The 13,015-nt window shown below is 28.7% G+C and overlaps 1 protein-coding gene, 1 non-coding gene and 1 pseudogene across 2 annotated transcripts; 2 read left to right on the top strand and 1 right to left on the bottom strand.

The window, feature by feature from the left end:
• The first annotated feature begins 1,841 nt into the window (after positions 1–1,841).
• Positions 1,842–1,935, top strand: LOC137816779 (U6 spliceosomal RNA; annotated as a pseudogene).
• A 632-nt stretch (positions 1,936–2,567) lies between these two features.
• On the top strand, positions 2,568–2,793 carry LOC137816764 (small nucleolar RNA U3). The gene has a single exon (XR_011081876.1). It is a non-coding gene; the product is annotated as a small nucleolar RNA U3 (small nucleolar RNA).
• Positions 2,794–3,547: 754 nt separating this feature from the next.
• Positions 3,548–9,623, bottom strand: LOC137816173 (non-structural maintenance of chromosomes element 4 homolog A-like). Its single transcript, XM_068619253.1, has 7 exons — positions 9,264–9,623; positions 8,995–9,075; positions 5,600–5,855; positions 5,421–5,511; positions 4,868–5,084; positions 4,673–4,764; positions 3,548–3,775 (listed from the first exon to the last, which is right to left on the bottom strand). Exons 1-7 carry the CDS (start codon positions 9,430–9,432, stop codon positions 3,719–3,721), a joined length of 963 nt encoding a protein of 320 aa, XP_068475354.1. The 5' UTR covers positions 9,433–9,623; the 3' UTR covers positions 3,548–3,718.
• Between the last annotated feature and the right edge of the window lie 3,392 nt (positions 9,624–13,015).

Here is a 13,015-nt window from a genome sequence, read left to right as displayed (position 1 = left end):
TGACATTGAAGAGAAAAGTGATAGATTTAGAGTTGACAAAAATTAGCGTGAAAAAATTTCAAACGATCATAACTTTTGATAGAGAATTCGGATGAAGACGCATAAAAAATGAAAGTTGCTCGAAACGACGTAATGAAGGCGGTGGCCAATATCCGAAGGGGATTGTGGTGAACCAAACTTCCAAAAATATAATGTTTATACTATTATTTTTTTATTTTTAAGTATTATTTAGGTATTTTTCAAGTATTTTAAGCTTTTAGTTCCCATACTTTCATTTGTCAGAAATTTTGTATGATGTTTCCTATTATAACTCAAAGATTTATCAAACCATTATTATTATATTACATTCACAAATTTATTACTCATACATTACACGATGTTATGTGTTCTAATATGAAATCTTATTATTTCAATACTTATTCTGGATATATCATGTTAAGTGAGAGGATAAGTGCAAATAAAAAAAAAAAACTCATTTACATAAAATTTTGCATGATAATTAATATACATGTTTACTAGACAAAAACACTCTTCTTGTTGTGAGAGATTAAAAATTTGTTTGCAAAAAGATCACTCCATTCTTCTTATTAAAAAAACAACCAAATTTCACTTCAAGCAGAAATAATGTTAAAATAGGATATATAAATAAAGATAGTCTTTATTTACAACCAGAGGATTGTTATATTGAATTAAGACTTAAATCTACTTTACATGATAATATGATAGTCTATTAAAAAATTATTAAAAATGATGATAGTCTATTATTAATTTATTAAATTCATCTACCATGATGTACCAAGTTTAATAATATACTTGATATAAAGAAGTTAAGGGAAAATTAAAGTCTCACATATAAACTAAAAATAATATAAAAATAAAGTATATAAATATAGGGCCATTGTTATTTTAGAAACTGATTTTACAGAATTAAATTAGATTTAAATCTAATTATAAAATACATTATAACGTATATTACTATATGACTTCTACTAAAAAATATTTCTCATGAATAAAATCCAACATTAATTTCTTAAAAAAAAAAACATTTTCACTTTGAATACTTGGCTCTGTAACCTTTTCTTTCTTACTTCACAGTTCTATCTTTTAACTTTGTTCACTATGCAATGCTGTAATCATCTTCTAATAACACTGAATGCACGCAAATATTCAATAGATTTTATATGTGAAAATTTATTTATAATTAATTTACATATTTTTGTTTGAACATATAATGAGAGATTACAATTATTTGAAAAAAAAAATTGTTTACACCTTAATGGACATGTTAAATCTATCTGTACTTAGTGAAAAAAAGATAGGAAAAACAAATGATTTTATTATGTATTATACTAAGAAAGAAAAAAAAGCACTAAACGTAATAGTCAAAACAATTTGTTAAGAGATATAACAATATATTTTTACAATAACTTTCAGTCCTTGTAATATTGGTCAGTAATATAACTGATATAGTATAATAAAAAATAAAGATGATAAATATTGATAAAGTACATAAAATCACAGTAAAAAAATCAGAGAGATACAGAGAGAAAAAATAGAAAAATGTCAAATCAGAAAAAGTGAATAGAAGAGTAATGATAAGGGTAGGGGCAGCTAAGTTAGCAGTGTTTACAGTGCAATCCCCTTATTGTTGTGTTTCAAAAATACATAAAAATATATGTTCCTCTTCTCAGTTTAGGAAACAACTATACCCTTTACACCTTCTTCTGTATTTCTAGTCTATGATGTTGCTCTGCATGAAGTTTATTTTCCGTTGAAGTCCCACACCGAATAATGTCATCAAAACATTAATGTTTATAAACATGCCAAATACAACTATGTTTGTCCCTTCGGGGACATCTGATAAAATTGGAACAATACAGAGAAGATTAGCATGGCCCTTGCACACGCACAAATCGAGAAATGGTCCAAATGTTTTTTTCTCGCTTATGGAGTTCGTTTTATGGAGGTTCAGGTCACTTTCTTCCCTGTGTGTAATTTTTGAATCTTTTATTATTTCTGTAACGCATAATAATCAGAAGTTCTATCACAATCTAGCTTTGAAGTTTGTTTGATGGGCAAATAGTCAAATCGTCCATGATGTGTTCTTCGTAAACTGATAATTTGAATGGTGTTACAGGGAATCCATGATTATTCTAGTATTCAGAGATAGTGTTCCACACATGGGCGCAACCAATTGGATTCTTAAACCTTCAGTGAACATATTAGTGAGGTATGTTTGAAGAAATAAATATGCAGGAAGGGGTGAGGGTAGTGCATGTATGTAGTTACAACAGCATATTTGTGGGTGGATGGATCATGAAGAAGCTAGGAGGAAGAATGTTGGTGGGAAAGTGCTGGGTTTCTTTTACTAGTCTAGTTTACTTTGAAAGCTTTTGTGTTTCACCGCTCGTAATGATCAATGTTAGACCCCTGAGTATAGCATAGCAGGAGATGTTTTTCTGAAAAGAAAAAAAAGTGTTCACCATGGCAACAGCTAACATAGTCCCACATTGAAAAATTTATAAAAACAGAACAGATTTATAAAGGAACACATAATGTACTTGGTCACGACCTTACTTGAACAGGATCTGTTCTATAGGCTCGTACCTCTGTATCCTTGAGTTCTAAGGAGACAGGAACTAAAGTCTGGTGGATGAATTATGGCCCTGTGATCAGAGCGTGATTGATGGTTAGGTGTGTTTCATCTCTGGATCAAGCATGCCTTTAGCTGTAGAGGATCGTTCCCCAGTCATCATAATAACTAGGGATGGTCACAGGGTTGTCTGACAGACTATCCCCCCTTTTTATTTTGTCTATCCAAACTTCCCTCATATTATAATGTTAATTTGTTTACTCCACCTTTTTACCATTTTTTTATTTTCTTCAATTAATATTATATGAAGGGCAAAATGTTTATGCCTACTTCATATAATTAATTCGATACGTTATGAATTAATTTGAACAAAAATTCTAGAATTAATACAAATCACATAGATGCATAAAAGAATAGTTGTGGGATAAATAATAAAACTAATTAAAGAATTAAGTAATAAATGGTATAGAAAAATAATTGTACTTAATTATTTGTAGAAGAAATAATAAAGCTAATTAAAGAAAATAAGAAATATTCTAGAAAACATAAAGCTTATGCAAAATAAATGGTTGATTGCCAAAAGTAACAAAGAAATTATTAAGTAAATGATTCACTGAAAAAGAAAATAATAAAAAGTATTAAGAATCATTCCAAAGATCACATGCAAAAATATTAGTAGAAAAAACATTCTGTAATTTAAATATATGAAGTAATGTAAATTTCGACTTTGAAAAGGTAAAATATTAATTTTAATCCTTAAAATAACTTAATTTGTTTGATACAAGCCTTCTGTAACTCATTTTACTAATTTTATATTAAATAATTTAATTTATATTTTAATATTAAAAGATAGTTTTCATTTAGTTGTTTTAAAAAAATTGATTGTTAAAGAATTTTTTCCCTTACAGTTAATACAATGCGGCAGCGCCACCATCAATTCTCAAAGACACTTGCTTCAGAAAAATATACATAAATTGACAGTTTTCAAAAGATTAGTGAGCATCCATATAAAAACTTCATCTGAAACTAAACTACTGAGCATGTATACTCACTACCACGCATAGAACAACAAAAATGCATCACTTTTGGTTGCAGACATTAATTATTGTTTCATGAGATTCTGCATCATCTATTCCTGTCAGGCATCAGCTCCTCTCCAACCCCAACAGTGCGAACCATCAACTGAGAATTCAATGCAAGAACACATATACAGAAAAAAAAAGGAAATTAAATCACTGAAAAAATAGCTTGCAGTTTCACTCACTCCAGATCTTTTAGCAAAAACTTCCAGACTAAATTAACATGACAAAGAATAAAAGTGCTACCATAATCTGAATGACCGTTAAAATCAGAGTGATAATGCGAATGTCTTAATATTTAAAGCATACGGCAGCTTCAAAATTGAGTGTTTGGAGCACTTATGTGACTGTTATGGGGATTCTTTTTATTAAAGTGAGCCAAATTTTTAAAAAACTGAGATTATTTTTAAAAAAATTATACTTATGAGAAAGTCGTGATAGGTGACATTATTTTATTATAAATAAATCATACTATATTAACACAACTTCACTTTTAACATATCAGAAAAAATGTTACATTGACATGACTTTTCCTTATTTGTTGTAATATTTTCAAAAACAAAAAACATTTTAATAAAAAAAGGAAAAATTACCCCCACTTTCTTAAGAAAACCGCTGTTATGGCACTTTATTTCTTCTCTAAAAACGGGTACATTCCATAACCATTTGACTGCAGAGGTTCATTACAATAGTCCAACTATTAATATTCAAAATAAAGAAAACGGAAGAAAAAGCTACTCCATACATTCCAGAAATCAATAAATATTCAATTAATAACAAATTTAGATAAAAATATCTCTTTTCAATATAAATCATACATATTGATTATTCTTAATTATATATAAGGATATTGTTAAAAGAATAGCTTAAAAAACACTTTATAATAAAATAAAATAAAAAACTATAAACTATTAAATAATAATCATAACTGTAACGTAGACAAAAGAAAAATGATACACTAAATTTAATTTAATACAAGAAACAATTACAAGTAAAATACCTTCCAATCATTGAAGTCAAATCGGAATACAAAGTGGCTGAAAGCAACATCCCCAGAAACAACTGAATTTGCAGCAGGAGCATTCCTTGGTGCTGACATTGAGCAAGTGGATGAAAAAAAAACATGAGGGTGAAATGTAGGCTAACTGTGTAATATGAGTTCAGAGTTAGTATAAGCATTTTCAAAATAACTCACAAACTAGTTGCCATCCAGCCTCATTAACTTTTATCTCAGCACGACCATCTCGGACTAAAAAGGATAAAGCAAATAAATTCTCCACGGTTTGTCCAAACGAGTTCCGATTCAAAACCAAATTTTCAAGCTTCACAACTTTATTCATCCTTAAGATGTTAAACATAGTTAACATATGCTTATCAGTCTCAGTTATCTCTTCCCCTGAACCTCCACATAGCTGCAAAAATATACAGTGATATAATAAAACAGAAAAGATTAGTATGTCATATTACATAAAAATCACTGAATTTATAATTTTGAACAACAGAAAAAATCGTAGCTTCAATATAATTCCATATTGTTGACTACGGCTCAAAGATTGCATCTTCATAATTATCTCACCACAATTAAATGCGAGGTAAACCGTAAGAAACTTCAAATCATGAAAATTACAAATGGAAGACTTGAGCAGCATTTAAAGGTCTATCAAAATGAAAACCACTTGTGAACTCGATCTTATTTTCTCTCCTGTTTTATTTCTAGCAAAACTGTAGACTCAAATAATAAGTTTTACCTCTTCAGGCCGCGCAAATTCAGTGGATGTCATACGCTTTCGACGTTTAATGACCGTCTTCTGCTCTATTTTAGCATCCATTGGGCCCATCCTGAAGAAGCAAATTCGAAATGAACATCCAAAGAAATACTACAGTTGGATAAGAAAGAATTCCCTCCTATATACGGAACGGACACTACATTGTACAACACCCATAACCCGGTCTAAAAACATCTGACACTGCAACTCCAATATCATTCCAAGCTACTGAGTTTCTCCTGCAATCTTGTGTGCTATTATTTCGTCCAAATTCTCCTCCGAACTTTCTAAGAATGTGTGTAACAAAGTCTGAAGGAGTTATTCCACCATTGGCAGTAGTTCTCACAGACATTACCAAGGATTGGGCGATTTCCAAAAGAGCTTTTGCGTCAGCTACTTGTTCTCTTGGTTTTGTAACTGAAATTAGACAAAACATTAGAAAAATTAAAAGCAAAATTTAAATATGAGAAACAAAGTAAGTCGTGGGAACTACACTGGAAAAACTTGGTGTATTATATTTGTTACTATGGGGCACAACTAAACGAAACAAGATTAAAAAGTTCTATTTTAATTTACCAGAAAATTGTAGAACAGAGTCAATTAACAAAAGGGATAGTTTTGGATGGTGTTGTGAGTTTAGACGTATCTAAAGAAATGATATTTTAACAATCATAAAGTTATATATAATTCTTAATGTGATTAATTTAAATATAAATATATATAATAAAAAATAAATTTATAAAAATAATATAAAAAATATTAAAATAATAATATTAAGGGATATAATGTGATTGAATAAAAAAATAAAATTGTTAATACATCATTGCCCACGAGCAAACATATTGGGGTGTGGATTTAGGCGTATCCAAACGAGCAAATGTGCATAACGTGCATATGGGAGCGTATGTGGAAGTCGTCATATATGTTGACTTATCATTCTTGTTCTTACAAGTTGCACCTACTTATATTATAATTTCGCCATATATTCAATGAGACCTATTTCCAACAGACATTTTATATAAAGAATTATATATATATATATATATATATATAAAAGTAATTTACCAAGAGTAGTAATCAATATGGTAAACTTAACAAATTTTGTTAAAATAAATTATAATAATATTTTATGAAATAGATTTACATCTAACAAAATTTATAAAACTAGCTTATAAATAATAATGTTTAATATAATCAATATGAATCTTCAAAAGATATTGGCAAATAATATATCTTTTCGACTAACATAACAATCATGTTGCATGTGTATTTTCAATACTCTAGCTCATATGGAGACATACCTTACATCCTATCATAACACCAAAGATGCCTTGATATTTACGTTTCCATACAAATCAATCAATAAATTATTTCTTATACACTTTGTTTAAATAAGAGGAAATAGATGCATGGAGAAAATGTGGGAGTCCAAGAAGAGCTATTTCCGCACTCAATTTATGAGCTCTTTTGTCACTGAATTAATATGATTTGTTTAGAAAGTTAGCAATGAGTTTGAACTTTTCTTGTCTTAATTAACGTGGCATTATTCCTCTTATCTGCCAACCAACATTTCTGTATCATCAACCAAACTTTTATGTGTCACCCGTGATGAATACATTAGGCTAATTCATATGAATTAATTGGTACATATTTGAATATATATACCATTAACATGTTTTTTTATCGGCACAATTAACACGTATATATTATAGGTAGTGTTCCCAACATAATTGATTACTCCCATGCCGTAACCGTGTGTTCTTTTGTTAGAAAATCTCCATATTTTAATGACACATAAACGATTAAATATGTGGCATAATCAGTTAAGTACACACTACTGAATGTAAATCCAACAAAATGGAAATCCAATTTTGTCAATATCAGTTGCTTCTTTTCCTACCATGTATAATTTAACATAATAGGAGCAAGTGACACAATGATCATTGTCTAAATAAACAAACTACTTTTTATTTTACAATAAAAGATATGCACTTTCAAAATTTCTAATAAAATTTTATCTCTTTCTACTATCTTTTTTTTAATTCATATGACCTAAATTTCTATTTTAATTATTTTTCGTTCATTATTTTTTTCATTTTCTCACTTTGTATCATTCCATTCCTACAAATGCTTACTACAGACATTTTGATAAATAGAATTTTTCATCTACTTCCATACTTGGTAAAAAATGTCTCTTGGTTAGAAGAATTTAGAAGCACGTTTTAATTTTGAATGATGATAATTAATCTTTAATAATTTTTTTAGTCCTCTAATCCTTAATACAAAGTAATTTTAAAACAATTTACACATAAATTAAAGTAAATTAATTTGATTGGTCTGCTTGAAATTTTAAATAGCTGATGTATTAACTTTATCTTTATTATTAACATTTTTTAAAAATTTGTTCATTATTTATTAATAAAAACACACATGTTTTGATGATCATAATATTTGATAGAGACAAATAAAAAAATGTTTCATACAAACTATAAAATGCCTTATAAAAACCATCAATTTCTTCTAAATAATATCTTTTATTAAGGACCAAATTAAGAGAGCATTTATTTATATGAAAACTACGGTATTTTAAACTTGGTCCTTTTCTTTGTTCACTTCAATTGATAACTCTTATTAATAATACGATTCAACTAATGTGAAAAAAACTTGTTGAATAAGTCACATCATTTGAACAACTCATAAAAAAAGAAAAAGAAGTTTTAATAGTAAGAAGAAATCAAGTACTTAATACTTAATTTCTTAAAATGATTAAATAGATTTGATTGTATATAAATTAGTTGATATTCACCATTTAACTACATGGGGACACAAATTTCTTTTTAATAACTTATAACCTTTAAAGATATATGAATTAAAAAGAATATATTAATAAGTAAAGATCTCAGATTACAAACCATAGGATGTAGTAAACCCACATTTCATTAGATGATAACAAACCCTCCCATGGTGGATCTTTCATGCCACTGATATTAAAAATTCTTAATTATATATGCCGTCATATTCATTATATATTTCAAATATAGTCAAACTCATTGTCTTTTATCCATCAAAAATATATATTTAAAATATAGTCAAATACATGCATTGTTTTTTTATCCAGAAAAAATATAGAATGAGTTTGAAGCAAGAGATTGTATGTTCTATGTGAATAATCCAATTTGACATGATTCTCTCGTGAAGAAATGATATTTTGAGTTCTATACAGTGTTGTGATTGATTTATATATAAATATATATAATAAAAAATAAATTTGTAATTAAATGATATATAAAAATATTAAAATAATAATATTGAGATTGTAATATATTTATATAAAAAAAAAGTAGGTTGTTAATATATCAATAACTGTCTGTGCTTATTGGATGAAATATATACATGTTTGAGTGTAAATAACAAGTTCGGCAATATGCTTAAAGTTAATTTGGCAGTGTTTGGAATTATTAATTTAATTTCCACAAATAGCTATAGTTCATCACAAAATCCCCAAAACTAATCAGAACCACCCACGCATTACCATACAAAAATAATTAATAAATACCTTGTTGATGCAAGCTCTCCAATTCACTAAAGATGGAATCGAACTTGTCAGAGTCAGGCCTAGCAATTTCTTCCCTTTCATCTGAAAAACCAAGAGGTACACATGCAATCAAAATTCAAAACGCTACTATTCCATTCCTCACAGAAAATCGAAAACGACACAGGATTGTCGGTCATTTTGTACATTGAGTGCTAGCTAGTAAGGACTATTCGAAGTGATAGAGGGAAACTAAGAGTACGAATTAAGCAAAGCGAGTCAAACGAAATTACCATGAATCATGTTTTTGAAGGCCAGGTACCGAGAACGAATACCTCGACGGCATTTCGGAGTTTGGTAATCACCGTCGTCGGTAACGGCGTGGAGTTCGGAGTCACGTTTAAATTTGTCGATGCTGCTGCAATCACCATCACCGTCCAATTCGCATTTCACGTTGATCATGATGTTGTTGTTAAAGCGAACAGTGGAAGGATTTCGAGAGCGTAATGTAGAATGAGAAAGGAAGGGAGTGTAAAAGTAACAGAAAGAAAAGGGAGGAGAAGCCGAAGAGGCTCTCTGCTCCTTTTATATAGTCCTTGAAAGACAGTGTTTGGTTTGTTAGAGAGGGTGATGAGGTAAGGGGATTGGTTAACCGTATTGGCTTCCACCGGAAGATTTAGAAGAGTGTGAAACTTTTACATTAATTATAAAAATAAAAAAAATGTTTATTTCTCTTTTCTTTTACTCATTTTTATTAATAAGGTGACTTATTCGTTAAAATTTATCTTTTATATACTTTTCTTTCCTTCTTTGTAACCACCGTATCCTCGCATCACTCTTCTAGTCTGCCCAATCCTCTTCTCCAATCATCTCCCTCCCCCAACATTTCTCCCTCCTTTGCTAAGATTGCATTCCAGGTTAGTTTTAATTATATATATATATATTAATTATTTACTTGTTAGATATTAACTATAGTGTTAAGATTTAGGTAATTATTAGTACAGTTAATTTTGGTTTTTAATAATATGTCATGTGTTACTTTTATTTATTTATTTGAAGTTTATGTTATTTTGGTTTGTTAGTTTGAGGGAATTGTATTCATTTTATTATAAATTAGTTGAAACCATGTGTGATAAAGTTTTTGTATCTGCTTTTTTAATTTGGATGAGTTGAAGTTGAAAAAAAAAATTATATTGTTAAGAAAAATGATAAATATTGATTAATTAATATTTTTTTTTTAGTTTGAGTTTTTCTTTCTTTTCAGATTTTTTGTCTTCTTCTTTGTTTGGTGGTTTTGGGATCAAAAATTATAAAAGGGTTCAGACTTTCACTTGATGGTAAATGTAAACAAAAAATGATGATTTCATTCAAGAATGAGTTTTTTTAAGTGATTGATATGAATTACTGAAATACTCCTTCTCAGGATTTTAAAATTTAAAATTTTAAAGATAAAATAATAAAATATATTAATAAGAATAAAATCAAAAAATATTTATATACATTAAAAAACGGTTATAAAAAAAAATAAAAAATTCTCTCTCTATATATAAGTATAAATGACACTATTATTGATGTTGTTTGTTATGAATGATTATATCCTTCTTATGGTAAGGGAGAAATCTTAAAGATAAAAGAGCCTTTGCATGAATTTTTTGAATTTTAATTGATATAAATGTATGAAAGTTATAAAAAAAAAATATAATAATAAACTTACATTCATTGATGAATCTTGACAACACACGTAGTTGTAATACATATGTATATATGGTTTAATTGGTATGTACAAAGTTTTTTTTATCTATACAAAATATTAAACTATCAATTATTTATTTCTTAATATTATATTATAAATGTATATACTCTCTTATATACTTATATCTTCTTGTAAAATTATAAAGTATTTTTATCTCTACTCCATCATCATGATATCTCTAATAATTTAAATTGTAGTCCTAAATAACAAAAAGTTTGACAATGACAAACAAAAGCCTTTGGTTAGACACTGATTCATGCTTCATTCTATTTTTTTAGTTTAAGTAAATATTCAAAAGATTAACATTTCCCTTTAAAGAACCAAATTGATAGGAATCTTGGTCAAGATTTTTAAAAGAATTTAGATGACTTTGAAAACACCACTCATAATTCAATTTCCTATTCTTATCAATCACCTCGTTAACCAATAAATCTGTGTCCATCAAAGTAATTTCTTATTCATCCGTGTCAAATTCTTTCTCATTCGTGTCCATCAAAATAATTTAATTTATTTTATCATAAAGGTTTTATACTAATGGTAAGGACCGATAAAAAAATAGTCTTAAAATAAAATGATAGAATTAAAATGAAACCTTATTAAAGTGAAAATGCTATATAAATAGAAATTTAGTTATTCAGGTTTCATTTTAAAAGAACTATCATCTCTCTAAAAACTCTTTTTCCTTTCCTATGCCTTCTCTCTAAAATTCCAACCTCCTCGCTCGTCAGATCAACGATCGAAGTCTGCCATTGGACTCCTGGCAATGAACTCTACAAGTTTAACCGATCAAAATCTTAGATAGAGTAAGTTCATTATTGACTCCTTTTCCTTTGAGTTAGTTTGGATTTGGTTACGTTGCCTTTTAGTTTAAGTTTGCATGTGAGGTTTTTATCTTAAGAGTTAATCTCTGTTAGCTCAGGGTCTTAGTGATATAGTTAGATTTGTGATCAGGACTCTAGGTGCAGGTTAGGGTATCCTTAGGCTTTTGGTGGGTTTGGAGCTCTTAATGAGTATATGCTAAAGTCCAGGTAAGGGAAGCTAGTTTAAAATTTTCAATAGAACCCTAGGTTAGAAGATTTGAATGTGAGTGTGACGTGGTCACCAATTCCAAATTTTGTTGCAAAATTTCTTGTTTTGAGTAGATTGTAATTTGATTGAAATTGAAAGTGTTGTGATTGAGAATTGGTTGTTTAAATTTAAACGGTTTTGGAATTAGAAATCATATATATGTATAGATGGACATAATAACTCAATGATTCAATGAGAGTGATTGTATCATGCTGAACAGAAACTGTCAATGTAATGTGTAGATTTATAAATTTATGAATTAAATGAGATGTTGATTTATAATCTAACAGGTATATTAAGTTATGCAGAATTTTTCTGCATATTTCGCTCAAGTTAGATAATTCTAGCTCAAGCTAAAATTCTGGGTGCTCTCGGGTTGAGTTTAGCTCAAGCTAGATAATTCTAGCTCAAGCTAAAATTCTAGGTGCTCTTGGGTTGAGTTTAGCTCAAGCTAAAATTCTGGGTGCTCTCAGGTTGAGTTTAGCTCAAGCTAGATAATTCTAGCTCAAGCTAAAATTCTGGGTGCTCTCGGGTTGAGTTTAGCTCAAGCTAAAATTTTGGGTGCTCTTTGATTGATTTTAGCTCAAGCTAGCAAATTCTAGCTCAAGCTAGACTCTCTAAAATAAAATAAAATCTATTTTTTTTTTCTATATATTTTTTTTAAAAGGTTGGTTTATTTCTTTATGTATAGTTATAAATTATATAGACTTTTATTTCATGTATATTTAATTGAACATCTCTTTAATTAGACATTTATATGATTAGTAGATGAATTGTGGTATGTTTTGGAAATTCTAAAATTTTGTATGATTTGATTCTTTGATGTTGGATTTTTGTGAGGTTCAAAGTATGAATTTTAATCAAGACATAGTATTTTCAGGAAAGAAAATACCGTGTTAAGATTGTTTAGGATGTGCATTGACTAGGGATTCGTCTAAAAGGAGATATCCTGACTCTACTGAGATAATAAAATCATATAGATGAAGTTATTCAGGTGGTGAAAGTCGAAGGAGGTTCATATGAATGGGTAATTTCTTTGAAAGATAACTAACTTGACCTGTTATATGAGTTAATCCTGTCATACTAGGAGAGAGATGATATTGAGATTATTTATGTGCATAACTGTGTGGATTTCACAGTGATGTAGTATGATAGGTGCAGATCTCTGAGTCTAAGTCAACGCACGAGTCTTCCAAAAGTAGAGTCAAGTGTCAATGTGTTATG

This window comes from Phaseolus vulgaris, chromosome 1, assembly GCF_000499845.2.
Source record: "Phaseolus vulgaris cultivar G19833 chromosome 1, P. vulgaris v2.0, whole genome shotgun sequence".
NCBI classification, from domain to species: Eukaryota; Viridiplantae; Streptophyta; class Magnoliopsida; order Fabales; family Fabaceae; genus Phaseolus; species Phaseolus vulgaris.
This window is presented reverse-complemented; position numbering and strand designations above follow the sequence as displayed.

What these genes read in the sequence shown, in the direction of transcription:
- LOC137816173 (XM_068619253.1), bottom strand. Translation starts at nt 9,432, where the DNA reads ATGATCAACGTGAAATGCGAATTGGACGGTGATGGTGATTGCAGCAGC. An exon ending in AATTTGCGCGGCCTGAAGAG is followed by an intron (nt 5,085 to 5,420) that starts GTAAAACTTATT and finishes ATATTTTTGCAG; the next exon opens with CTATGTGGAGGTTCAGGGGA. An exon ending in TTGACTTCAATGATTGGAAG is followed by an intron (nt 3,776 to 4,672) that starts GTATTTTACTTG and finishes TTGAATTCTCAG; the next exon opens with TTGATGGTTCGCACTGTTGG.